Below are 27,443 nucleotides of genomic sequence, written 5' to 3'. Positions count from 1 at the left end.
CCTGGTGCTGTGTACGATTCTAACTTAGCACTATATTAACCAATCGAAATGGCTCGTCTAATGGACTGTCCACAGACAGTCCATTTTCCACTGGTTACACCTTATGCAATGCCTGACAGAGGTGAAGCAGAAAATCATCTTTCTAATCGCCAGGTAATGGTGATCGCAGGATGTTCTGACTAGAGATGTGGAAACAATTTGCAGTGGATTTCAACTTGGTTTAAGTATGATGGAATTTCTGTGCATTGGTTGATCTTTATTTGTACTACGCCCATGTGATATATTATGTCCACAGGGAGACAAAACTTTGGAGTGAACATTTCAAGAGAGAATTTTTGTTTTAGATTTGAAGGAATGGATGGCTTCCTTTGGGAAAAGATCACTTTTTCACTGAACAGCTTTGAAGCCAATTTCAGTTCCTAGGATAAAAGCAGTGTCCAATGTGAAGCAATATGCAGACATTTCTTCCTTGAGGTCACATTCCTGTTCGCTGTATTTGATGCTCTTGAGCCTTACTGACTGAGCTCTCTCTCCCACCAGACACACGTCACATAAAGGAACCAGGAAGCTCCATCCCCTGCCTCTGCCATCATTCAGCATTTGTCCATGGGGCTGCTTGAAAGGACTCTCAGCTGGCTCCTTAAATCAATGCTGCTATCACATGCTGCACTTTACTTCCTGCTGTGCTCCTGAGCCTTATTGACAGAGCTCTCTTTCTCCAAACAGGCACAAATAGTACAGAGGAGCCAGGAAGCTCCACCCCTTACCTCCGGCATCATCAGCGGTGGCCCTCTGAGTTTCTTATAATGATGGCCCCCCAAGGGCAGGCATGCCATCCAGAAGGCTGCCAGCGAACCCCTTCACTCACAACGTGGATCGATTCTTGATTGGCTTGTGTGATTGCTTTAGGGATGTGCAGCAGGGACGGATACGTTTGATTCAGTATTCGTAGGGACCCAAATCCATTACATCCGTTTGCGGGGGACCCCAGTTCATCCATTAGTTACGTATGGCATTAGTTTCCCATTAAAGTTAAAAAAAACAACAACAAAAAAACCCCTATCCCAACCCTTTAAATTTAATTAATTACAACCCCCCACCCTCCTGACGCCCCCAAGACTTGCCAAGAGTCCCTGGTGGTCCAGCAGGGGAACTGGAGCATTGTCCTGCACTCAGGCCGTCGGCTGCCGGTATTCAAAATGGCGCCGATAGCCTTTGCCCTTACTAGGTCACAGGGGCTACCGGTGCCATTGGTCGGCCCCTGTCACATGGTAGGAGCAATGCACAGGGGCTACCGGTGCCATTGGTCGGTCCCTGTCACATGGTAGGAGCAATGCTTGTTCTCCTACCATGTGACAGGGGCCGACCAATGGCACCGGTAGCCCCTGTGACCTAGTAAGGGCAAAGGCTATCGGCGCCATTTTGAATACCGGCAGCCGACGGCCTGAGTGCAGGAGATCGCTCCAGGACCCCCGCTGGACCACTAGGGACTTTTGGCAAGTCTTGGGGGCGTCAGGAGGGTGGGGGTTTTATTCGTTAGTGATACGTTGCATTCGTGGGGGTTCGCCATACGTTTCGGAACCCCACGAATGCAACGAATAGGGACCTAAATGTTGCGGATTGCGCATTCGTTCAAAACGAATGCACATCCCTAATGGGGAGGTGCTATTACAATTCTTATTCGGCAAGGTAGGAATGCTAGATCATTTCCCCCTGTTTCAAGATAGGGGCCTGTATCGCGGTGCCTTCTCTAAAATCCCCTCTTGTGTGGTTTTGAATCCTACTTGGAACCTGTTAGTGATGTAAGTATACGATTTTGCTCTTAGAAAGAAATTTGATATTACAGGTTATCTAGCTGATGCATCACTGGACCTATTGCTTTTAACCAAAACATGATTTTCTGATACTGATATCCCATTATTGAATTTGAATTTCCCCACAGGGTACTCTTACCTTCAAGGGAGAGATGGTAGGAAGGGTAGGGGTGTCTTGATATTTTACAGGTCTTCCCATAGTGCAATCATACCCTATGCCCGTTGCCCACTGGTAATGGCTGTGAGAATTTAGTTGTGAAATTAAATGGATGGTTTATTATGCTTCTCTACTGCCCACCCAGTATTGTGCACAGGATTTAACATTCTGTTTTGAATTTAATGTTTCTATTGCTGCATACTAACAAAGTATTAATTATTAGGGATATGAATACTAATTTAGATTGCAGGCCAAAGAGGATTTATCAGGAATATTTAGACTTCCTACATGCTTTACATTTTAAGCTGCTGATTACCTCAGCAAAACATGGAGGGGCGCATACACTTGACCAAACTCTAGTCTCTGATTTTATAAATAATAATGTAACATCAAATATCGCTGAACAGCCAATTTCATGGTCAAACTACTTTCTTATTTCATTTAATTTACATATTCCAAATGCTATTGTTTTAAACAAATCTATTGGGACATTTACCAAATCTGTTTCTGGTCCAGTTGACCCTATTTTTAAAACTGAATGGAAGCGGGTTAAAAACAAGTTGACTTTACATCAGCAGACTGCCTAACCCATTCCTTTCATCATGTTTTGTCTAATGTTAAAAACAAGGCTACCCCTTAGAAGACTAAAGGGTTAGAGTACCAACATCCCAGGGTTCACTCTGCTCTTCTTGCCAGTAATAGGCTAATGCGTCAGGCTGAAAAAGAGTGGGGGAAAACATTTGTCCCCCATTTGCTTTTTCAAAGTGCCAGAAGCAATTATATACAACTGTTTATGGCCAAGAGGAAAACATTTTACCAAATGATTACAAGGTTCCTTAAATTGTCCTAAGATCCTGAGAGAAAGATCTAATAAACAGAATAAGCCTAGTTTTAGTCCAATTGAATTTGTCAGTTACAATGTTGGAGCAGCCTCTGTTAGCTGATAAACTCCAAGCACCTCTTATGGCACTAAAAAACTGCAAACAACCCAAAAGCAGAAAACCCTCGACTAATTAACGCAACCAAATTACAAACAAGGGAAAAGCAAAAAATCTAAAAATAATACATGAATGAATACATTAATGCAATTACTTATAAAGAATTAGGCATCAGAAAAAAAAAAAAAAAAGATGTGTTGAAGTTTACATCCACTGCCTCTCGCCATGCAATGGGCCTCAAGCTGTATCAGAAGTGTACTTTAATATTCTCATTCATCTGCCAGTTCATTAATCTTAGCCTTTATGCCTATCTCAACCCTCTTAACAATACTGACTATTACTTATGAGCTATGAAAACCTCCCTTAATCACTTAAACAATTCCACTAACAATACCCCATTAATTAAATCATAAAACAAAGAACTACCAAAAATGAATGAAAAATGAACTCAACTTATATAGTCACCATTAGCCGCTCATCTTATATAACTTCTTGCAAAAAAAGACCCGACATGAGCTCATGTTTCGATGGCCAATGTCACCTGCCTCAAGGGTAATGGTAATCACAATGGTAGACGCTGAATAAGTCCTCCATGGGGCGCAGGTGGTGACAGCAGTCAGGGACAGTGTTGAGATAGATTGCCTGCTGTTTGTGACAGCCCTTGGAGTGATTCAGGATTGCCATGGTCTAGAATAGGTATTTATAGCTTTTTGAAGGATTTATTCAACGTCTACCATTGTGATTACGTTACCCCTGAGGCAGGAGACATTGGCCATCGAAACATGAGCTTATGTCAGGTCTTTTTTTGTAAGAAGTTATATAAGATGAGCGACTAACGTGAAAACGATAACTTCGTATTTTCATCATCCAAACTCTCTGCTTTTTGTTCTAGATAAATTACTAGAAAATTGAATTTGATAGATAAATGCCTGCCTTTGCATACCACCTCTGTAACCAATCCATATTTGGCTGTTAATTGTGTATGTCACTTTGTAAACCATTGTGATCTATAAATGGAATGGAATATAAAATGTCTAAATAAATAAAATAAAATAAAAATAAAGATTATCTATTTACAGGCAAAGCAGGGAGCTGCGCTAGCAGGGAGATCGGGTTAGTGCGAGTTTTTTTAATGTGGGTTTTTAGCGCCTGGGTCAGGGCAGGAGGTAAGTGAAAGTGGTGTGAAGACCGGTTTTGTTTTGTTTTTTATACTTTTGCGGGTTAGCCAAGCGGCGGACGGTATGGGTGGAGAGAAGGCAGCTTCTCAGTGAGGCAGAATCACCGATCTGCATTTCAGGCTCTTGCTGGCGGTCATAGTCCAGCATGAAAGGTTAGATATTGCTCTACCCACCTTCACATCAAATTCTGGACGACTAATTTATTCATTTATTTGAAAAAGAAACGCTTTCTCCCCGAGAATCAATCTCAGGGGTTCACACACTGATGGGTGTCCACGTGGGTTTCTTTGTGGATGTCTGCACATTTTACTACACAGGGCAATTAGTGCGCATTACTGCACACATTATGGTGCATATGTTTGGTGTGCATGGATTTTATGCATGTACCTAATTAGCATAGGTGGCAGTTATTACATCCCGTGCTTGTGCTAGATTTTGCTGCATGTGCCCAAAAAATCTGCACAGAAAAATCAGCATGGGTCTTATTATATATATATATAAATTATATTTTTTCCCTAAGTTATTATACCCATGTTAATTTACCCATGTACTAAGTTATTTTACCCATGTAATCTGTTTTCCAAGTTTATTACCCTGTTCTATGTAACTTGCATTCCTTCATGCTTGTTGTTTTCAGTTACAATGTAAACCGAGATGATATGCAAATTCTGTATGAATCCCGGTATATAAAAATGTTAAATAAATAAATAAATAAATAAATAAATATTGGCTCCTAAGAGAGAGTTAGATGACATCACTGTATTTCATAAACTTAAAAGCATTGTTCTTTCAGAGGCTTTCGGGAAACCATCAGGAGTCTGTTTGTTGTAAATAGCAAACTAGTCTTTTATTGTATGATTTTAATTTTTGTGTTAAATGTTTTATTTTATTGACTTTGTATTTTAATATTTTATGTTGTACATCGCCTAGCATGGTGATACACTACAGGCAGATAAATATTTTTTTTTTTTAATAAATAAAGTGTTTGATCTGGATTTTGAGTCGCCAGCGTTCAATGAGGTCATGGATGCATAAAAGCCTATCTCCTCCAGACCACGAGTTAAATATTTCACTAGAGGCTCCTTCAATTACTCCCAGGCATTTTCTTTGATGAGTGTTCTTTGTGAAAGTACCTCCTTGGGCCATGCAAGCCTTTTACAGCAATGCAAAGTTAATTACTTAGCTTTCTATTTCAGGAGCAGTCTTTCCATAGAAAGAAGAGCAAATTAAGAGACTGACCCCAGAACAGTCCTCTTAGATGAAGCCCCAAGGCTCATCAGAAGGAAATTCTGGCCACTCAAATTATTATTATTATTTTTTTTACAAGATTATAAAAGGAGGGCTCCTTTGTGATATTAAGGTTCTTATTAAATCCATTTGAAAAAAAAGATTTTAAAATCAGTTTGACTCAATATCTTCAATTAAGTACAGGAGAGCCTAAGAAAAAGTGTCAATAGTATACTGTGCATGGCAGATAAACAGTTATTAATTCTCCTGAATTTATGGTCATCAAAGATAAATGTCCATCTGGTTTATGATATTACAAATGGCAAACACACTGCATGAACTATAGACCTTTCTAGCCATTGATCTGTGCATGACTTGTCCTAGAAATTGCTAGGAACTAGGGGAGAAACTTCAGTTATAGTGACCCAACATTAAAGATTTCAGTTGATACAAGGACGTGAATTGTTGCTAGAAGGACTTCTGAAAAGTTATGACGCACATGAAAAGAACATTTGATTTTTCAAACTTCTAAAATATGTCCTTAATTTGAATAAAACCCAAGATTCATCCAGTTTCATTTTATGTTCTACAGGAAACTTCACCTTCTCAAACAGAATAAGAAAACAGATTCTAATTGTAACCCCCCTTTCATTGGAATCACCTTCGATGGCTGCAGTGGTGGAAAAACCTTACCTGCAGCCTTGGAACCAGCAAAACCAGAGTTCAAATCCACAGGGACCAGCAAAACTGGGAGGCCCAAGGGGAGTCTGGAAATCAAAAAACACGGAGGTCCACACCAAATTGTTTTTCCAAAAACAGAATAAAAACCCCCAAAATAAAATCCAAAGCAAAGCAAAATAGTAGAAAAGTCACCTTCAGTAGCATAAGGCCAAACAAAAGGCAAACCAGATCTCAGTTTCTTTTTGCTTGAAGAATTCTCAAACTGTAGACTTTCCAAGGCAGAAAAAAAGAGAAATGCTCTTCTTCCAGGAACCCTTCCTCAATTCACACCACTTCCTAAAACCACTAAGTATTCTTCCAGGCTGCTAATCTCAGCCTCAGCAGCCAATGGCCTCTTGACTCATGATCTCAGCCCTCCACTCCTCCACAGTAAATCCAAAATCACAACTCCTCCCAAGTGTTTGTGGAAGCGCTTTTTATGACATCCTCCCAACACTTCTCCTTTTTGGGGAAGGAATTCCTAGTCATTCCAACCTTGGACCTACCTACCAGAACCTCCCAAACCCTGGAAAGTTCTCCATGTTAAATATCCACTGAGTGATAGAAGCTTTGGAGGCCGCTTGGCCTTTGTGGGTTCCTACAAAACATGAACAGTCTGTCTGACTTTCTGAATTGGTTGGTAATCTCTGGGTATCTCAAAAGTATCCTTCAAACATCCAGTAATCAGATCTTTCTTACTGCCTAGACAGTCTCTTTTTCTGAACCCTGGTAAAGAAACAACTTGATTCAGATGGAAGTCTGATGCTACCTTTATGAGAAAAGAGGGTACTGTCCTAATTGTAACCTTTTCCCTAGAGAAGGACAGATACAGATCTCCGCATGATCTGCTTGTAGCTCAGAGTTTCTTCTTGCTTAGCAGATTGCTACCAAGAATACTGTTTTTAGAGTAAGGTCTTTAATCAAAGCCTTCTTGAAAGGTTCAATGATGCCTATACCAGTGCCTTCAGGATCAAATTTAGATCCCAAGGTGACTGGACGGCCGACGCCATCTTTAAAAATGGTGCCGGCCATCCAGTGCTCCTACCATGTGACAGGGGCCGGCCAATGGCACGGTTAACCTGTCACATGGTAAGGGCAAAGGGCTATCGGCGCCATTTTTATTGGTGGCAGCCGACGGCCCAAGAGCGGGAGATTGCTCCCGGGGCCCACTGGACCACCAGGTAATTTTAAAACATTTTGGGGGGGGGGGGGGGTCGGGAGGGTGGTGGAGGCTAAGGGAGCGGTTTTAAAGGGTCAGGGTGGGTTTTTATGTTGTGTCCTAACTCCCGTTAGTGTGTACTAACCCGATTAATGATTTTTTCACAATAAATCGGTGGAATTTCTATTGTATCGCACTCTTTAACGATTAATGACGATTTAAAAAAATATCGGACGATATTTTAAATCGTCAAAAAACGATTCACATCCCTACTGAGAATGGTCTGCTGCCTGGGAGTCCAGCTCCAACAGAGTGGGAAAAGGTAGCATGGGAAGGTCATGCTGCTCTGCTTGGTTTGCCTCCTTATGTAGCTGAGCCGGTTTCCCTTCCTGCTTGTTGCAGGTTTTACAAAAGAAGCTGGGAATGCTTACAATGCATTTAGCCCCACCCCCCGCCACACTTTCTTACTCTCTCCATACCTGAGGTCTCCTTGAACGGGAGCAAAAGAGGGCCCAGTCTGTTGCCACCTGCCTCAGGCTCCTGGATCATGCTGCCGAAGCTTGAGTCGCCCCCCCCCCTTTTTTTTTCCCTTAAGAGAGAGATCTCCCATTTTTTGGGAAATGCAGGAATCTGCACTTCTTGACTGCCTTCAAGAGAGGAAGTGTAGTCCAAGCCTGGCTGTCCTCCCACTGGAGCTCCCCTGACACAGCCCCAGCCAACCTCAGAGGAACTAGCCCACCACCTGGCCTTTCCTTCTTTCCTACTGATCCTGCCTTCCTACCTCCTACTGGTGGCAGAAGACTACCGACACCTTCCCTGCTACACCACATTATATACAGGGACAATATTGTCAGAGAACTTGTCCTCTGTCTCCATCTGCTGGCAAGAAGGACAAACACTTGTCTGGACTGTTCTGCAGGATGATGAAGTTATAATTAAACAACATTTCAAACCTTGCTAAGTATGAAGGATACAAATTGCTGTGTAGAAGGGGGATCAGCATTCTAAGAAAAAGGGAAATCATATTTACAACATTCTGTGTAATATTACTGACCAAGTACTCAATTAGCTTTCAGACTTAGGGTGTATGATCGCAAAAGTGAGGTCTGCTATACTTGGACTGGTTTATGGGAGCAGTGAGAGAAGCTCATTCATCACTAGTCTACATGCTGGGTCTGAATCTTATTCTCCTAAGAGAAAGCCAGGCTGTCTCTAGTTCATTTGTACATGCAGAATCATGGGTGGAATAAAGCAACAAAAAGCTATTGGGCTTTACCTCTATCTTATTTATTAAAACATCTTTACAGAAGATTTGATTGACATTAGGGAATTTCTTTGCTGCTGGTTAATTAAAAAAAAAAAATAAAAAAATCAAATGTAGTATTCCTGGAGCATATCTCTCCATATTCTATAAAACCTTTTAGTTCTACCATAATTTTGCTCCACTTAGAAACAGAACTGCAGTATCAGGTATATGGAATAAGATAGTCTTTACCTTCAGGATATATACAGTAATATTAAAATCAGATAACAATATTAAGAATGATGCCAATTAAATACACCCACAGTGATTAGTATTGGAATATGAGTACTTACCACCCATACATTTATTAGCCTCCTGGCTACATAGGGGTCAATATTCCAGAAGGTGAACGGTAAGAAGGTGATGTAGAAAATTTCCTGGCCCAAAGCAGCAGCGAACCGGAACAGATAGTAAAGAAAATAATTCTTAACTATATACTTTGGTGCATGATCCTTAAAAAAAAATAAAAAAAATTAAAAAGTTTCATTGACTGTAAGCAAAACCTGCCAAAGAAACAGTTTTGTACAACATGATGCACGGTACGAAGGCAGTGGAGCAACGGCACAGGTGCAAGGACAGTTTATCCTAATAGGATGCCTAGCTTCCGGCAAGTTTGTGGGTTTTCAGAAAAACTTTGAATTGAAAGTTTTTTCTCGAAAATTCTCCTATGCAAATTCTCTCTCATTTGCATTAAACTTACACACATTTTTCTCTCAGAACATATTACAATGCAAATTTTTCTCATGTCCTAAATAGATTTGTGAGCTATATACTGTACTTAGTAAAATAAAGAAACCCTGCCCCCTAGCACATTAATTTCCCACACTGTATCTATCAAAGTTTTTCCAAGTAGCTAAGTTTGATTAGATTAATATTTGATTAGAGGGGGAAAATACATTCAATAGAGAGGCTCAAATTGGTTTAATTGTTATATTGAAACAAATTCAAAGCTTGAAATCCCCAAGCTTGTCTAATACTGCATTGGCATCCAGTCATAGATACCAATGAATTTTATGAAACCATGAATTTTTAGACTTGGAATTTTCCACCCCATATCTCTGGCTTCAGGAAAAACAGAACCAACCAAATTAACATTAAATTTTGTTTAGGTCTCAAGGTAGATTTTATCCTAAAGTGGGCACTAACACAGCAGTAGAAATTATTCAGATTTTGATTATACACGGTATTATTGCGGGATATTCCAGTGGTAGCCAGAACCCTCACTAATTCCCGCAAATCCGACCATATAACCCCAGTCCTCAAAGAACTTCACTGGCTCCCTATACCCTCACGTATCCTCTACAAAACCCTTCTCATTATCCACAAAACATTATACAACCACAACTGGCTTGAAGAGCCACTGCGTTTCATCCTCCACAATCGCCCCACTAGAACAACCCACAAAGCTACCCTCCACACCCCCCTCCCTCAAAAACGCTCACCTCACCTCCACGAGGGAGCGAGCTCTTTCGATTGCAGGACCCACCCGTTGGAATGCGCTTCCCACTGAACTCCGCACCGAGCCTGGCCTTTACAAATTTAGGAAAAAGCTAAAGACCTGGCTATTTAAGGAGGCATTGCCAGCATAGGTCTTCCAGCACCTCCTTTCAATCACTCCACCATGTTAATTATTATTATTATATCATTATGTTAAGGACTATTCTTTTATTCTTCTTCTTGTTATTTTCAATCATTTAACCAGTTGCACCTTCTGCCTTGCCTTGTTACCTCCTTTGTTTTTGCTTCTCCCCCACCCCCCTGTTCACTGTATTTTTCTCTTAAGTTCTTTGTAAACCGTTATGATGTATAAAAAAGTTGTTAAATAAAATAAATAAAAAATAAAGACCCTGGCACTTTTCTGTATGTAGAAGTGGGGAGTTTTCCCAAGTATCAGAGCATAAAACAGATTAGACCAGGACACACGAGAGTACGAGGCTGACTTGCTCTGTATTCTCAGGACAGGCTGCTCCACTCCAGCTACTTTCTTTGTCTACTCTGCATGGCAAGCAGCAGTCTCTTCTGATCCCTTGGGCTTTCAGCCTGGGCTTAATTTGTAGACACAAAATGAAATGGAACTGTTTTTTTTTTTGGGGGGGGGGGGTTAGTAGGGGAAGGACCAGGGTTAGGGGTGAACGGCCCTGTTTCTCTCTCATGCAGTTGCACATATGCTTTATGGAGAGGGATCACCAAGACGCAGCAGCAGCAGCAGCAGAGGGCGGCCACCAAATGTAAAAAGGTGGTGGTGGGGGGGGGGGGGGAGGAATTTCCTGGACCACACTGGCAGAACGCGGCCATGAGGATGGAAAGGAAGGGGAACCCCCTTGGCCCATGTCAGAAAGAGGCCCAGCCACGGGCACAGCAGCAGGGCAAGGTCACAGATGATCAGACACCCTCAGGCCTCCCTCCCCGCTCACCTCTGCTCCTCATAGCTGCAATGGAGACCGATGAGTCCTGCGTGCACTCGCAAACTCTTTCCCCCTCCAGGGTTTCCTTTACAGGCAGGAAGCACCATGGGAGGGGGAGAAGGATGTGGGGTTAGCATGGGGCCAATGAGCACGCTCAGGGGATCTGCACACACGTAGAAGATGCTGCTTCTGCCGCTGCTCTCACCTAGCTAACACCACGAAGAGCTCCATTGAGCAAATCAGGAGTCATATCGGAGCTGCACTGCTGGCTCTGCTACAAATTAAGCTCTGGGCCTTCATTCCCCTATTTTCAATCCTCCCTTTTCCATCTAGCTCAGTCACTGCACAGAACACGGTTACCTCCCAGTCCCAGCACAAGTGCATGCCTGAATCAGCCAGTAAGTGTTTTTCAACATGGCATCTGGGCCAGTTGGCGCTCTGTGCAAAAACTGATATTGGTGATCCCTACCCACTGGTGAAAAGTTATCAGTTTCACTCAGGCCACCAACTGCAGCCTTACTTGTACTTTTCATCCTCCCTTCACCACCTAACTTCAATCCTTGCTCCCCACCCCCATACACTTCAAGTCCTGCCCTGGCCCTGCTGACAGGAGAGCAGCACTGGGGACCTGCTACTTCTAAACACGGCTTCCTGCCACTCTCTCTCTCACACTTCAAACAACAGGAGACAGAGAGAGAGGAGAGAGAGGAGAGGAGAGGAGACACGGACACACACATGGCAAGGAGCAGCATTTAGAAGGGCTGGTACCTTAGTGCCACTTGCTTCTTAGCAGAAATAAGGGCAGCAGAAGTGGCAGCAGCGATTCAGTCCCATTGAGGAAATAGCAGCACCTCTTCCTAATTTGTGCAATGTTCTCTCAACCTAGCTAGATGTTACCCAGGTAGAGAATCCATCAAGCTAGGTTGAGAGAACATTGCACAAATCTCATCTTTGGGTGAGTTTCCTCACTCCAAAGATCATCAAATCTTCACGAGAGCACTGTTCTGTTTGTACATCTCACTTTGAATGTCAAAGTGGCCGCTAACCCCTACACTAATACCTAAACCTCACCTCGAGTTACTAGGTGGGCCTCCCATAGAGATATAAATACCTATTTAGTGTTAGGGCATCATGGGTCGGTCTCTCTCAATAGCTAGGCCAGTGCTCCGGGAGCTTCAAAACTACTTCTTTCAGACTTGCATCACACCATACGTTATGGTGTTTAACGCATGCGAAAACACCTTATAGCATTTTGATAAATGAACCTATAAGTTGGCTATCATAAAAAATACAATGCTCCCCCTCCCAGTTCCTCTTCCCATCATGTTCCTCCTCACCCTTCCTTGGACAGCTCCCCTCTCCCAGAAGCTTGTTTCACTCATCCCTTACCTCTCCTTGGCACCTCAGCTCACCTCTCAATCAGCGATTCCACCTCCTCCACAGGCTTGAATCCCTGCCCTGCTCTGCATTTGCTGAGCAAAGGCCCATCTCGGGTTTTTTTCTGAAACTGCTCCTGCCTCCCCACCTCCTGCAGGACTCGTCCAGGCCCCCACAGATTCTACACAAGACTTTGCACCACCTGCCTGTGCTGAGCCCTGGCAGCTCAGCAGTCAGCATCTCCCCAGCTCCAGGGCCACAGCCGCATGGAGTATTTTCCTGCCTTCAGCTTGGAAACCGCAGAGATAACTGAGGTCTCTTGCATGATATAATAGGGGAATATTTATTTTCATGAACAAGGGCAATGATGTCAATTCAAGCACTGACAAAGCTACACTTAAGACTGGAGCTGCCAAGGGGGAGCAATTTTTAAGAGAGATTTTTAGCCCATGGCACTGCAAGCCACCACACCCACCTCCCCCAGCCTTTCAATAAAATACCTTATTTAAACCAAAGACAGCAGGACAGGTAGAAAAGGGTAGATACTGCCCCCCCCCCCCCCAACTCCACCACCACCCTTGACCAATCCCAGCGAGCACAAATTTAAAACAAAGTTTGCAAACCTTTGTGTGTCTGTAGTTTGTATCTTCTGTCTTTGTTTGCACTTGGTTTTCTCTTAGTTTCCTCTCTGCCTCCTCTTTCCTTATTTTTCAGTCTTCGTCCCATGTCTATCATTTCTGTTATTTTTCCTCCGTGCGTCTTCGTCCCATGTCTACCTTTCAATGTGCCAGCTATCTCTTCACAGATTTTCTCCTCTTACCTCCTCCCTGCTACTTCCATCTCTCTCCTTATCCCTTCACCATGATTTCTATTCTCTCAACCCTTCTCTTGATTTGTCTCCGCTATTTTCCCCTCCTCTCTTCCACTCAGGCTCCTTTCAGTTCCTTTCGCCTTAATTCCCCCACCACAGCTCCTCTTATCACAGTCCATGTCCTCTCTCCCAGCTTGAATCTCCTGCTTCCGAGCTCATGTCCCCTCTCTCGGTCCTTCTCACCCTTACAGCCTGTTTTTACTCCTCTCCCTCACAGCTCTATTATCAGCCCCCCCCCCCCCCTCTCTCGCCCCTCTTCCAACCAGAATTCCTCTCCCAGACCTTGAAGGCAGCATTCTCTCCCCCAGCCAATTACTCCTGGGGGAATTCAGTGCAAAAAAATAAAATAAATTCTGCATACTTTATATTGATCAAACAATATAAATCACAGGTTTTGAGTAACTAATTTAAAATGTAATACAAAAAGGTTACTCAAGAATGCAGAGTTTTAAATAGTTTTGTACAGAATTCCACACTATCTATACCCCAATCCCAATGCTTTACCCTCCTGCACTCTACCTCCCAGCCTGGCACCCTTCACTCTGTCCCCATGGGCTTGACCCTCTTGGTATTCTCTCCCTCCTAACCCCAAACCCTCCCCACTGGACCCGCCTCCCCCTGCACTCACTCTCTCTTCAGAGGTCTGACCCCTCAAGGTCCAACCTCCTCCATACTTTTACTCATTCCCTGCACACTCTCTATGCTCTTATTGACTCCCTATCCCCTATCACCCATGCCTAACTCCTCCCCTCCCCCCGCTCTCTTTCCTACCCCCCCTAAGGTCTGATGCCCTCATTGTCAAATCCTATTGCCTCCTTTTAAGCCACTGTCATTACCTCCCTCCCTCCGGGCTGCGCAGGACAAATAGCGATGTGGCCAGTCTCCTGCTTGCATAGCTGAAGCCTGCCTCTCTGCCAGGTCACATAGGCTGTGACATGGCCTGCCTTCTACCTATGTTCCTCATACTGACACCATCTTCTTCCTTTCAGGAGGATGACGTGGTCATGTTTCCCCTGGTCAGCCAAAGCCAATTTCATCTGCCTCTCTGCTGGGTGGAGTTGGCTGCTTTCCTCCCGTCCCCCACAGCCTGCCTCCTTCAGCAGCACAGGCAGAAGCAGACATGACCCTCTTTGTGGCCCGGACGGGACTTGAAAGCAGGTACTGATGGGCATCCCACCTATCTGCAGCCAAATTCTGAGCAAAATGTGAAAGAAGGGGAATTCTAGTCTGCGCTGCACAGTTGTGCAGATTTCCCCCAGAAGTAGTCAGTATTCTCTTTTACAACCAATCATTTCCTCTCCTCCTCTCCCATCCTCCATCTCTCAGCATCTCTCTGTCCCTCCTTCCCTTTCCAGCAGCCATAGCCATCTCTACTGCACCTCAGGGCAGACCAAAGGCAGGAACCCTCTCCCCCCTAAACTGCTGTTGCACTCTGGTCCCCCCCCACCCCCCCGCAGCCCATTAGTCAGACATTCCACAGCCAGCCAATAGGCTGCAGGGGAGGCGGGACCAATAGCAGGAAGACACCAAGCATTTCCTGCCTGCCCTCCCCTGAAGCCCTACAATCCACACCTTTTTTTTTTTTTTTTATTCAGTCTGGGCTTTGACTAGGTTACTCAAGAACATTCACCTTCTTGCTCAGTCACTCCACTATTGCTCTTGCCTTGTGCTTGGGATCCTTGTTCTGCTGAAAGGTAAATCATCTTCCCAATCTCAGGGCTACTGCAGAAAAACAGGTTTTTCTTCACAATCTGCCTTTATTTTGCATCATCCATCTTTCTACTACTAAATATTTTTATAGCGTGACTCGACATACACAGTGCTGTATAAACAGCACATAAGAGACAGACCCTGCTAAATCAAGTTTATAATCTAATCAAGACAAACACACAGGACAAGAGATTTGGGGAATTCTGTAGAGTAAGACCATGGTTAAAATTAGTTAATGAGGCTGAAAGCAGACAATCAGGCATAAGATTTAAAAGCAGCCTTTAAAAGTGGGTTTTTAGATGGGATTTAAATAAGACGAGAGAGAGAGAGCATGACGCACCAGCTCAGGAAGTCTATTCCAAGCACACGGTGCAGTCATGTTGAAAGCACGAGTCAGAAACTGGTGGTAGAGGAGAAATGCATAGATAGGAGTGACTTGTCTGATAAGCGGAGTGAACGAGGAGGGGTGTAGAGAGAGATGAGAGGTAGTAAGGAGGCACTTGTAGGTGAGTAAGAAGAGCTTGAACTGTATGCAAGAATGAATAGGGGGGCCAATGAGGTGACTTCAGAAGAAGGGTAATATGGAAGTGGCAATTTTGGTGGAAGATAAGTTGTGCAGCTGAATTTAGGACAGATTGGAGAGAGATAGCTTGCTGGGAGACTTGCAGGTTGCAATAGTCTAAGTGGGAGTAGAAAGAATGGATAAAAGTTCAGGTAATGTGCTCAGAAAAGGATTGATGGATTTTGGCAATGCTACAGAGAAAGAAACAGCACGTTTTAGCAGAGTTTTAGACATGTGAAGAGAAGGAGAGAGAGGACTCGAAGATGACTCCAAGGTTATGGGCCGAGGGGATTGGAAGGATAACTGTGAAATCCAGAGAAAGGAGGAAGAGGGGAGGTGGGCTTGGAGAGAAAGATAAGGAGCTCTGCCTTGGCCATGTTGAATTTAAGGTGGTAGTGAGACATTCAGGCAGCAATGTCAGTCAAGCAAGATGAGATCTGGAACTGGATTTCTGATGAAATTTCTGGAGTTGAGAGATAAATCTGAGAATAGTCATCATAAAAATGATATTGAAATCCATGAGAGAAAATCAGAGTACCAAGGGAATTATGATATATTGAGAAGTGAAAAGAGGGCCCAAAAGAGAACCCTGAGGCACACCAATCGATAGCAGAAGAGGAGGATCTGCCAGAGGAAACATTAAAAGTGCAATTGGAGAAGTTAGAAGAGAACCAGGACAGGACAGAATTAGGTGGCGATCAATATGTCAAAAACAGCAGATAGGTCAAGGAGGATAAGGACCGAGTAAAGGCCTTTGGTTTTAGCCATATACAAGTCATTGGAGACTTTGGAAAGGGCTGTTTCAGTTGAATGCAGAGGGCAAAAACCAGACTGGAGTGGATCAAGAATGGCTTGAGATGCAAGAAAGTCAAGACAGTGGCAGTGAACAGCATGTTCAAGTAATTTGGAAGTGAAAGGGAGGAGGGAAATGGGATGATAATTGACAAGGCAGGTAGGGTCTTGGTGAGGGTTTTTTAAGGAATGGTATGATCAAGAATACAGGCAAGCTTCTTGGAGATACAATTTGCATTCTGTGGGGAGCACGAGAAAGGAAGAAAGAGAGAAAGAGAAGGGGGAATAGTGAAAATATTAGAAGGATGATAGCTTGATATGCAACAATGGGGTGGAAAGTTGCCTTAGAGGGCCAGGATTGGGAATGATATCCTTGGCTGAAAGTAGGAGGAGGAGCAGGAGAATACAGAGAAGATGGATAGATTTGTACCTACAGTGACAAGGATGAGATACTCTCAGGGACAGTGGAAATGGAAGGATAAAGAGAAACAAACTTTGAAGTTCATGAGTAATTGATAGTGAAGCTATCAGAATTGGCAGGTCAAATAGAAAGTGTAGGGATGGTATTCGTTGTGGTTTGCAGCAGGGAATAAGATTAGGGAGGATTAGCATCAGGAAGAGAAAATGTAGCAGAGCCATAGGAAATAAGAGGAGGCCTGCAACCTCTTCAGAACCAGAGGGTGGGCAGGTGGTGTTCTATATGGAATGCCTCAATTATACTTAAGTGAATCTAAAGAATTCCTTTGTTTACCAGTTTAGTTCAATTGAATAATAATTAAAGTATGAGCTATTTAAGATAGACAGTATGGGGTGGGTGGGATTAAAGTCCAGATAGCAGGAGCAAGAGAAAGCCAAGGCCTGGATTAGCCCCCTCTCACACTCGGATCATGTCTGCTAAGGACAGATATAGACAACACAAAGCAGTACTACTGCTCTCTGCAAATCAACTGCCCCTCAGCAAGGCTGACGAGCCCTGTCTGTGCCTGTAACTTACAAATCCGGAGCCCTGCACTATCCAGGGAGGTTACCAGCACACAGCTCACACTATCTTCACAAGCCTCCCTCTATCCTCGCTGTGGCAAAGCATCCCCACAACATAACGCTGCCACCACCATGCTTTACTGTGGGGGTGGTTTCAGCAGACTGAGGTGATGGTTGTGGCATAGAACAAACCTATCACTTTGGTCTCAGACCACAAAATCTTATTCCATGTGTGTCCTCCAAGTGTTTCTTTGCAAATGTTACGCTGCACATCATATGGCTTTTCTTCAGCAGTGGCTTCCTTCTCACCACCCTCCCAATATGGGCCATGTTTGCGGAGTAATCTTGAAACTGTTCAACAGTCTCTATTTTTCCCCAGTCTCAGCCAGAGATCTTTTTGGTTCTTTTAAAAGTAATCTTAGCCTCTGTGACCTTCTGCAGCAGTTTCCTTAACCCAGTTTTTCCCAGTGTGTTTTCAAACCTGATCAGGTAAGCCACAAAAAGTCACATAAGAACATAAGAAATGCCATGCTAAGTCAGACTAAGGTCCGTTGAGCCCAGCATCCTGTCTCCAATGGTAGCCAGTCTGGGCAGATCCCATAAAGTAGATGGCTCAGATCTGGCCAATAACTGGGCTCTGCCCTCAACTCCTCACAGCAATAAGATGCATCAGCGATGGCTCAAACATATAGAAGCTCCTTTCTGAAAACCTGTGTAAGCACTGCATGCCTCTTCTTCCTAGCTGCGGCAGGAGCCTAGGAGTGTGGTAATTAATGGGAAGCAGACACGGCACAGATAGCCGGGCCTTACTTTGTGCTGCACACACCTCCTCCACTTTCCCATCCTAAGCCTCTTCTGACTCCTTCTTGCCTCTGTCCTGTCCCCAGGCTGAGTATGCACTGAAGATAGAGTGAAACATCCTGAGTGTTGGGAGCAGCAGCCAAGGTAACTGAGCCACCTGCCCATACCACACAGGGAAATGTGTTTGTCTCTGCCCTCTCTCTCTTTGTTTTAAAACTTGCAAGAGAGACTGGTAGGGCTTGCAGTGCTTTCTTGGCATTTCTTTTGGCCATATAAGTCCTCTCCATGTCCTCACTGCCTCCAAATATTGCCTTAACCCCTTAATCTGACTCTGGAGGCACAGCCTGATGATGGCAGTATCTTGGAGGTGCCAAACTGTTCCACTTTACAATGATGGACGCGACGATGCTCCAGCAGATATTCAGACACATTGAAATGTTCTTATAGCCTTCCTACCATCCGTACCTTTGAATAACATTATCCGGAGGTTCTTTCAGCAGCTCCTTGTTTGGCATGTTTTGACCTTTGCTTCAAATTCACTTCATACAACAGAAACAGCTTGATTCTTCATCCAGGAATATTCAAAATCATCTCAAGTATTGTGAATGGACACAAGTGAACTCTAACTTATAATGGGTATTGCTAAGGCAATTGTTTTTGAACTGGAGCTACTTTGGGTTTGCCATGACACAGGGAGTGAAGACTATGCAATCAAGTTTTTTTTTTAATTATTATTTTTAATTACTTTTGGATTATTTCTATAGTTCTTTCATGATGCAAGTGTAGAGGATATTATATAGAACAGTGAAACAAACTCCCAGGGCTGGTTCTTCCATTATGCAAACTAGACAGTCACATAAGACATCAACATTTGGTGGAGGGATGAGGGGAGCAGCAAAAACACAGGATACTTCCAGACACTGCCTGTCCACTTTTTTTTTTTTTTTAATTTATTCTTTATTGCTTTTTTTTCAATAATTTTTACAAAGACACAAAACTTTGCAAATGAAATAACATAGAATTAGACATGTTAATATACTATCCATAAGAATTATAATAAAAAAACGTTATCATTATTACTTATACATGTCTAAGAGTACACATCAAAGAGGCAATATGCAGGAGATTTTTAATTTGCAATGAGGATCAATTTAAAGAAAACTATAATACTTACTACATAATCTATGAAAGGTCCCTACCATTTATCTCATCACCTCTATTCTCATTTTCATTAATGGAGACCTGTCTTCTTGCACTCAAACACTCTTGTAATTGATTAGCTTCAAAGAAAATAAATGTTGTTCCATGCAGATTCAGTACACATTTACATGGATATTTTATGACCATAACAGCACCTAATGCCAATACATCAGGTTTCAACAAAAGAAGTGCCCTACGTCGAATTTGGGTATTCCTGGAGAGGTCAGGATAAATTCTTACCTTCCCTCCCAGGAACAACATATCCATATTTCGAAAACAAGCCCGCATCACATAATTCAAATCTTGTTGAGTCTGAAAAATTACCAAAAGTATAATACGCTCTGTATGAGATTCCTCTAAATAGCGGGTTCAGTTTTGTAAATCAGTGGAATTACTTGAGACATTATTCCTGGCCTGTCCACTTTTAAGGCATAGCACCATAAGAGATAAGGGGGTGGGTTGAGACACAGAGGAAGCTGAGTAGGTGATGGCAAGATGGAGAGAGAGAGAATGGATGCTGGGCACTGTTTAAAGGGAGCAAAGATATTAGGGTGCTACTGATGTGCAGAGCAGGGAGTGGGAGATGAGCTGAAGCGAGGAGAGATGCTGGACAGGATAATGAAAGGATACCAAATGCTGTGGACAGGAGAGAAAGGGAGGGGGATGTTTGTCTTGGCAGAGGTTGAGAGGAGAGTGAAAGGTGGATGCTGTCCTAGAGCTGCCACCAATAGGCATGCGTATAAGGGGAAGGGCCTAACATAGGGGGTCCAATATCTTTCCAGCAGCCCTGCAAACTCCTTCTTTAATAAAAAGATGCCCCTCACTTTTGTTTCTTTATAGTCAAACACAAATACAGTTAAAGAAAAGGGCCAATGAAGGGGAGCCTGAGTGTTTGACTATTAATAAACGGCATGTAGGGAAGCGTACAATATTCAGCAGGCAGAATCCTCCCATCCCCCTGCGTAAAACCAAAGTTTCAGAGGGAATCTTAGCTCTCTTGCCCTGCTAAATAAAGGTCCCGATGTAATAAGGTGCACTGGACTCCATGTACATTTAGTGGGTATGACCTCACTCCCAATAAACAATGTGCTTGGTGCACACAAATTAGCTCACCTCCATTCAAATCCCATGTTAATCAAGGCATTAGCTAATACTCCCCCCGATGCAGAGAGATGCATGAGCTGAATCCAGGGTTTCATAACACCAGAAATCTCTCTCCTGCTTAGAGGTGGAGTAAGGTTTCTGGGGTTAATAGGGCTGAATCTGGAGTTTGCGGTGCGAGGGTCCCGTACTCAGCAGAAAGCACAATTTGAGCGCAAATCATATTTTCTAGGCATAAAATCATATTGGTGTGCATTCTTGTGTGCATGAAGGTTATGTTTTCAAAAGCAGTGTGCCCAAAAACGCGAGTTAGAGGCACACAAAAATAAACTTTTGTGCTCCTAACTCATGCTGTGCTGCTTTTAAAAGCAAAATTTACACAGGCAGAAATGGCTTATACTCCTAAATCATATTTTCTGCCCATTAACCATGTTTTATGTCCACAAACAATTGCTGGTATGCAACATCAATGGTTTGTATGCATAAATCTTGCTTTAGCGCAGAAGACGTGTGTAGAAAACATGATTTCTGAAAATAAAACATTTTATGAGCATTAGGCATGTCTTCAATGCATATTTTCAAGTTGACATACCTTTATTATTTTTTAACTCCTGATGCATTAGCAGCATACGATTAGCTTACTGCATCAGCATTTTTTTTTTTTTTTTTTTAGCAAATGCGTTAATAATTTAATGAGAAAAGTAAAGCAAGATTACTAGGGATTACCACTCTAAAATTGTGAAATTTAATCTTACCTTTTAATTTCCTTTCCTTGATTCCTGCTAGACCAGTCCATACTTATGGGATTTCCTGCTCCATAACCATCAGAGATAAAGGACACACCTTTTTTCCTATGACATCATCTTTGGCTATAAGGAAGGCGGGGTCTGAGGTAGTTGCCAATCCTCTTCTATCAGAGCAGTGAGACTACCAACTGTAGATGATGAATTCCTTTTTTTGGCAACAGAGGAAACAAAGCATTAACCTCCACCAGCTAGATTTAGGAGGAAAGAAAAGAAAATAGAAGCACCTTTCTCGTAAGCACTCCAGAAGCTGGACCACCTTAGCTGCTGCCTGCTAATTTTCATGAAAGAACTTGGCTCTGATGAGCCAGTCATCCAGGCAGAGGTGCACATTTATCCCCTACTTGCGTAGAGTTGCAGCTATTAACACCATCACCTTGGTAAATGTTCTTGGAGGCGATCACAAGCCCAAAGGGCAGAACCTGGAACTGAAAGTGTTCACCCAAAACACAGACTCAAGAGAAGCTATTGGTGGGTGCTACAGATTAGAATATGAACATATGTTTTTGTAAAGAGGAGATAAATTCCCTTTTCCTCTTCACCATAATGACAAACATCAAGGACTCGCTGGTCTGTCTGGGCCCACTCTGAAATCCCACAGATTATCACTGGGGTGTGGGTGGGGGGGTGCAGAGCATCATTGTGGGGTGTGACTACTGGCTGAGGTCAAGAAAAAATGTTGCTTTTTGGTTTTCTGGCTCCTCGAAAGGAATGGGGTTTAGATCTGGAGGTCTAAGGGGGTTGTACAAGCATCAATTCTATCATTGGTGGATTACTGTAACTCCGTTCTTCTCGGCTTACCTGCCATGACAATCAAGCCTCTGCAGTTATTGCTTAATGCAGCTGCCCGTCTTATTTCCGGGCAAAAAAAAAAAAGACGCAACCACATTATCCTTGTGCTTATGGACCTTCATTGGCTCCCCATCATGGAACGAATCAAATATAAAATTGCTAATACCACTTTTAAACTGATCTCTTCAGACACGTCACCATGGGGCAATGCACTTTTACATATGTACTGCCCCACATGCCAACTACGCTCTTCTCAAAGAGGCCTCCTGGATGTGCCTTCAGTGCGCCAAGCAAGATTATGCTGCACCAAGAACTGTGCCTTTTCTGTGGCAGCCCCGATTTTGTGGAACGCATTGCCTGAGGCCCTATGTTTAGTTGACAGTCTAAAATCTTTCAAATCCTTGCTGAAAACATGGCTTTTATTAAGCAAGCACACAAATTGATCTGAGATTTGTCTAATTGAACTATTGGTTTATGTTAGCTATAACTGAGCTAGTCTCATGTATGTGTTTATTTTATGTGATATGTTTGTGCATATTATTTTATGATTGTACTACCTGTACATCACCTAGTTTTTTTGCTTTAGCTGGTTTATAAATACAAATAAAGATAAAGAAAGATCTCTTAACTGGTGTAAACTTCCAAATCTATCGCTTAACGCATTTTTAGGCGTCTAACCTTTTTTATACTACCCGACATTCTGAGTTCCATGAGTAAAGAATTCCATAATATAGGCGCTGCAGCAGAAAAGGCAGACTCCCTTGTTGTCAAAAGGTGAGCAAGTCTGACCGAAGGCACGTCAAGCAGTCCTCATTGAAAGATCTCCGTTGACGACACGGTTCATATATTTTTAGTAAAGCACTGGACCAAGGACAGGAACTCTAAGTTGATTAATTTAAAGATTGTCATCCCGATCTTGTAGATAATTCACTGTTGAACTGGCAACCAATGCAGATTATTAAGTGCCATCTCCAGCCTCATGCCCCAGGATGAGTTTTATCTTCTGGGAACCTCTAAGGCTTGGGCTCACCCTAATCCTTGACTGGTTTCTCCAAGTCTTCACCAAAGAGCAAGCCCCCCTTAAAGGGGAACTTGCAAAGGTGAGCTTTAGATGCAGAATCCACCAACCAATTGCAAGGCTAGAGGAGTCCCTTGACTGCCAGCCCTGAAACTACCACCTAAGAACTCATCCTAACTATATCATATAAGGCATCGGCTAAGAATACCACAACTGATTCTAAATGAGCTACTTCTGCAGTCTCTGTATTCATTGCACCACTGCACAAACAACACTGTACAATCCACATATAGATGCCTGTATTGCCACAGTGTTTGTGGTAAAAGGTTGCTTCAGAACTGCCTCATTCTTCGTATCCTGAGGGTTTTTAAAGGCTGTCATTCTTTCTACAGGAAAAGCCATCCTGCATGTTACCGCTTGCAATAGGACATCCACCATAGAGACTCTTAGAATGTTGCTCTTGGCAGAAGATATAATTTACTTAGAACCTTACTGCTCTGTTGAAGGTTGTCCCATTCCATTAGCACCATGCTTTTAAGGGCTTCGTAGATGAGAAAAGCTTTTGGGGATCTCTCTCCACAGGGCCCTTTGCCTTAGAGTCTGAAATCTTAAGGGAAATTAGGACTGCTGAAATGAGGGCTGAGAGCTCCCTGGATGAGTATTCCCCTTCCTCCTGGGAATACCATGGTCAGATGCATAATCAAACCAAGGGCCTCATTCACTATGGCACAGTATTTTTCCCTGGGGTCACCATCGCGCATTGCTTTAGGGTGCATTTGATGCCATGGTATTTTTTCCCTGTGGCTTGGTGAATCTCACAGTATTTTCCCATGGGGGGAAAATACCACAGTATTCCCCCATGGGGGGAAAATACCACAGCAGTGAAAGCAATGTGCAATAATGGTGCATCTCGGACCTTGGGACCGCCACTTGGCCCGAAAAATCCTCCCCCCCACCCCCACCAAAACTAGTGGACATCTCTGAAACCCCATTTCCAACACCTGCTCCTGTCACCCTTGCAGGTGGCCTGCTATTATAAAACTGAAAAAACAAAACAAATTCACTGTATGATGCAAGCCCCACACCTTCACTCAGTAAACCTGGCCCCCAGAGGCCAGGACCACCACTCCCAGACCCCCCCTCTTAGAAAAAATATAGCTCTGGTAGTCCAGTGAACTTTCATACCCTCAGACCCCACCTGGCACAAACAGAAACCTCTGGTGGTCCAGTGGACCACCAACCCCACCCTCCTACCCTAGCCTGATCTCCAAACTCTCAATTACTTGTAAAATATACATTGGTGATGCACTCTGGGTCCGGAGCATCCCCTAAGCTTAGGGACTGAGGGGCAGGCCATTTTCCACATAATTTGGTTTGCATTGATTAGGGCAGTAATACATGCTAATGAGCTTATTTAAATACATGCAGTGCAGGCCTAGAACATGAGATATTTGAAATATCATGCATTATCTCTGCGTTAAGCCATTTATCACATGGCCTAAAAAGCAGCTTTGTGAATGAAGCCCCAAGAGCCTGTAGTCCAATGTGACCATAATGGCAGAGGAACACGAGACCTTTAGGCCTGTGTCTTTGGGACCGGCTCCTTCAGTTCTCTTGGGCTGTAGCTCTGCATAGAATCCAGCAAATGTGGACTCAAAGTCTAGCCAGTAGTGTCACTGTTGAGTGATGGCTGACACTCTCTCCCACTGGGGGCTATGAACATTGCCTCTGCAGCATCTCCAATTGGCACAGGGAGCATAAGCCAGACCCCAGAACTAAACTTGGGTCCTCTGCCTTAGGCAAGGAGCAAAGAGAGAGGCACCTGGACTCGGGTTCTGCATTGCACAGAAGGCCTAGTGCATCAACACTACGAAGTTTGGTGAAAACCCCTGCAGAGATGCAGGGAATATCATCCTACTTTCTGAAAGAGACCTTTGAGGGAAGATCTGAAGGGCTCAGGTAGTAGAGGAGCTGTGCTGGCCTTGCTTCTATTTTGTTTGAGGACTGTTCTGTAGGGGCTCCCACATGTTTTGAGTGAATGGGGGGGGGGGGGGGGGTTGCCTATACTGCCCAGTAGCAGTGGTTCTGTGCCCCAGTCACACGATAGGCAAATGCATATTAAAGTTAAATATAAACCGCCTAATTTGGTCCCAATATACAAGCTTAACTTACACACAGTTTATTGTACTAAAATGTTACCGTACCATGATGGCACATGATTAAGTTGTTATCTATACCATTCCTTTTATTATCGTGCCTTACTGTAAACAGTTGTGATGGTTATCTAACTTAACGACGGTATAGAAGAATTTTTAAACAAACACCACTGGGGAGAAGCTGGCCACACACCGGTGGCTCCACATCATTACCCCTTTACTTAGCAGTGTGGCGCTAGGGGCAGCCTGAAACATCAGTGTCACTGCAATCTCACTCCCCTCCTTAGCCAACCACTAATTCTGCTTACTACCTCTCTGGGAGGCATGGAGCTGGTCTCTCTTTCTCCATGCTTCTTCTTGCATGGTCTTTCTAAAACAATTTTTTTTTTCCTGCAAATTTTACTAAATCAGTGGTGTTTGCCCTGTAAAACAGGTTTGAAAGCTGTGAACAAGGAGTAATTGAACACAGAATTGTGGACTCTGATGAAACTTAGATTTCCTTTTCTCCCTGCTAGACCAGTCTGCATTAGTGGGATTTCCTGCTCCACAGCTGTCAGAGACGCAGGACACGCCTTCTTCCCCATGATGTCATCCCTGGCTACAAGGGGGGTGTGGTCTGAGGCAGATACCAGGTGTGGTCTCTCTGTCTCTTGCAGTTGCAGGCATGAGAGGACTTGCTCCACAAACTTCCAAGAGTTTAGTTTAGTTGATGTGTCTTGATTAATCACAGGATCTTACAAAAAAGTAAATCAGTGCGATGGACAAAGTTAACATAGGGTGAGGCCTCGGCCTGGTTCAGCAACTCATGCTCCTGGGACAACAGTAATGTGGGGCTGATTTTTCCCAGTAGAGCCTGCCTCCCAGGCAACACCTGGTTGAGTGCACCCTTAGGACCGGTTCCCAGTACCCCTAGGGATCTGGTTAATCACCTCTTGAAGGGGATTTTCCAGGTTTTTTTTTTTAACCCAAGTGAACCAGTGAGAACAGCCTAGCGCATGAGACCAGGGGTACTCGAGTGTTTCTCCCTCTTTCCCCTCCGTGTGCTGTCCTGCTCCTTCTCTCCTGCCCCCCGCGGCTCTGTGCAGCATATTAGAGAAGAACCCCAAATCATTTATTAAATCCATAACAAGACAGAGCAAACTAACTGGTTCTTTTCCACAAGTTAATGTGTCATCAGCATATAAAGAAAATGCGTTTCTCACCACTCAAACATGTTTCGCACAGAGATCACAAATAGCAAATAATTATGGTGACAGTGTGCAGCCTTGCCACGTACTGCACCCCAAAAGAAAGCCAGCAGGAGTCTGCCCATTAATCTAAACAGCCAAGAGTGCAACATATAAGGTTGGACCCAAATACAAGAAAGTATCCCCAGGCCAAAATTAAAGAGAATAGATAAGGCCACTCAATTACATCAGAGGCCTTTTCTGCCTTGAGTGATAAAATAGCATAACTGATAGCATCTGCTCTTAAGTGCACGCAGTATATTAATCAGACATGTAACATTATCCGATCCATATCTTCCTTTAATAAATCCTGTTTGATCAAGGTGTATTAGCTGTGTAATGAAGGGATGTGAATTGGGTGCCCGATTGTTCCTGCTTTCGGGATCGTCTGGCCGCGGGAAAAAAAATAGTTTTCCCGTGTTTCCCTGGTTTTTTTTTTGTTTTTTTTTTAGTGAAAAATCATTTTTTGGGTTAGTGCGTGCTAACAAAGATAGCCAAAACCAACAAAAACTAACAAAAATAAATGTTTCTTTTAACCCAAAAAATGATTTTTACAAAAAAATCGGGGGTAAAATTGATAGTTTCTTTCTTTTAACCGATTTCTAACGAATTTAGAAATATCGTACGACATTTCAATTAGTTAGAAAAACGATTCACATCCCTAGTGTAATGTACCGTTCAATACTGAATTTGTGTGACAATCTTATAAACCACATTGAAATAAAGAAAAGGGCCTATAACTGGTGCATATTAAAGGATGCGTCCCATTTTATGGATCGCTGAGATTATAGATTCATAGAAGAAATTAGAGGGTCTACTCTTTGTTGTAACCTCCCACAAAATTGGTGCCAGCTTTGCAGGTAAACAGTCAGCACCAGCCATCTTATTGCTCTTTAAGCTCAGAACTGCTCCTTTAAACCCTTTACACTGGAGGAAGTTATTAACACAAATTTCTTGTCATAGCATCTAATTCTCAAGCTCCTTTTCTGAAGCAGACAATTGGAAGGTATAGACAAGAGCATCATTGTAACTTTCCATTGAGCATCTGCGTAAACCTTCATTGTTCCACAGACAGTACAGACACAAGGAGGTGTTTTGTGCAAGGTGCATTAACACAGAGACAAATATTGATGTGATAAGGTGACAATCCTC

The 27,443-nt window shown here is 43.3% G+C and overlaps 1 protein-coding gene across 4 annotated transcripts in view; it reads right to left on the bottom strand.

Annotated features, from left to right (window-relative positions):
• SGPP2 (sphingosine-1-phosphate phosphatase 2) overlaps positions 1-27,443 on the bottom strand; it is a 186,546-nt gene that overhangs the window by 104,883 nt on the left and 54,220 nt on the right. For 2 of the 4 annotated variants that reach the window (XM_029616591.1, XM_029616592.1), the window contains exon 3: positions 8,790-8,948. The exons of 1 other annotated variant lie outside the window; for it this stretch is intronic. In XM_029616591.1, the coding sequence (XP_029472451.1) occupies positions 8,790-8,948 (159 nt within the window). Of the gene's footprint in view, positions 1-6,007; positions 6,082-8,789; positions 8,949-27,443 lie in introns of those variants that run through there. One more of the 4 variants, XM_029616595.1, reaches the window with a different exon arrangement.

This window comes from Rhinatrema bivittatum, chromosome 9, assembly GCF_901001135.1.
Source record: "Rhinatrema bivittatum chromosome 9, aRhiBiv1.1, whole genome shotgun sequence".
Taxonomy (NCBI): Eukaryota; Metazoa; Chordata; class Amphibia; order Gymnophiona; family Rhinatrematidae; genus Rhinatrema; species Rhinatrema bivittatum.
The sequence above is the reverse complement of the archived record's forward strand: the minus strand, read 5'-3'. Positions and strand labels throughout refer to the sequence as shown.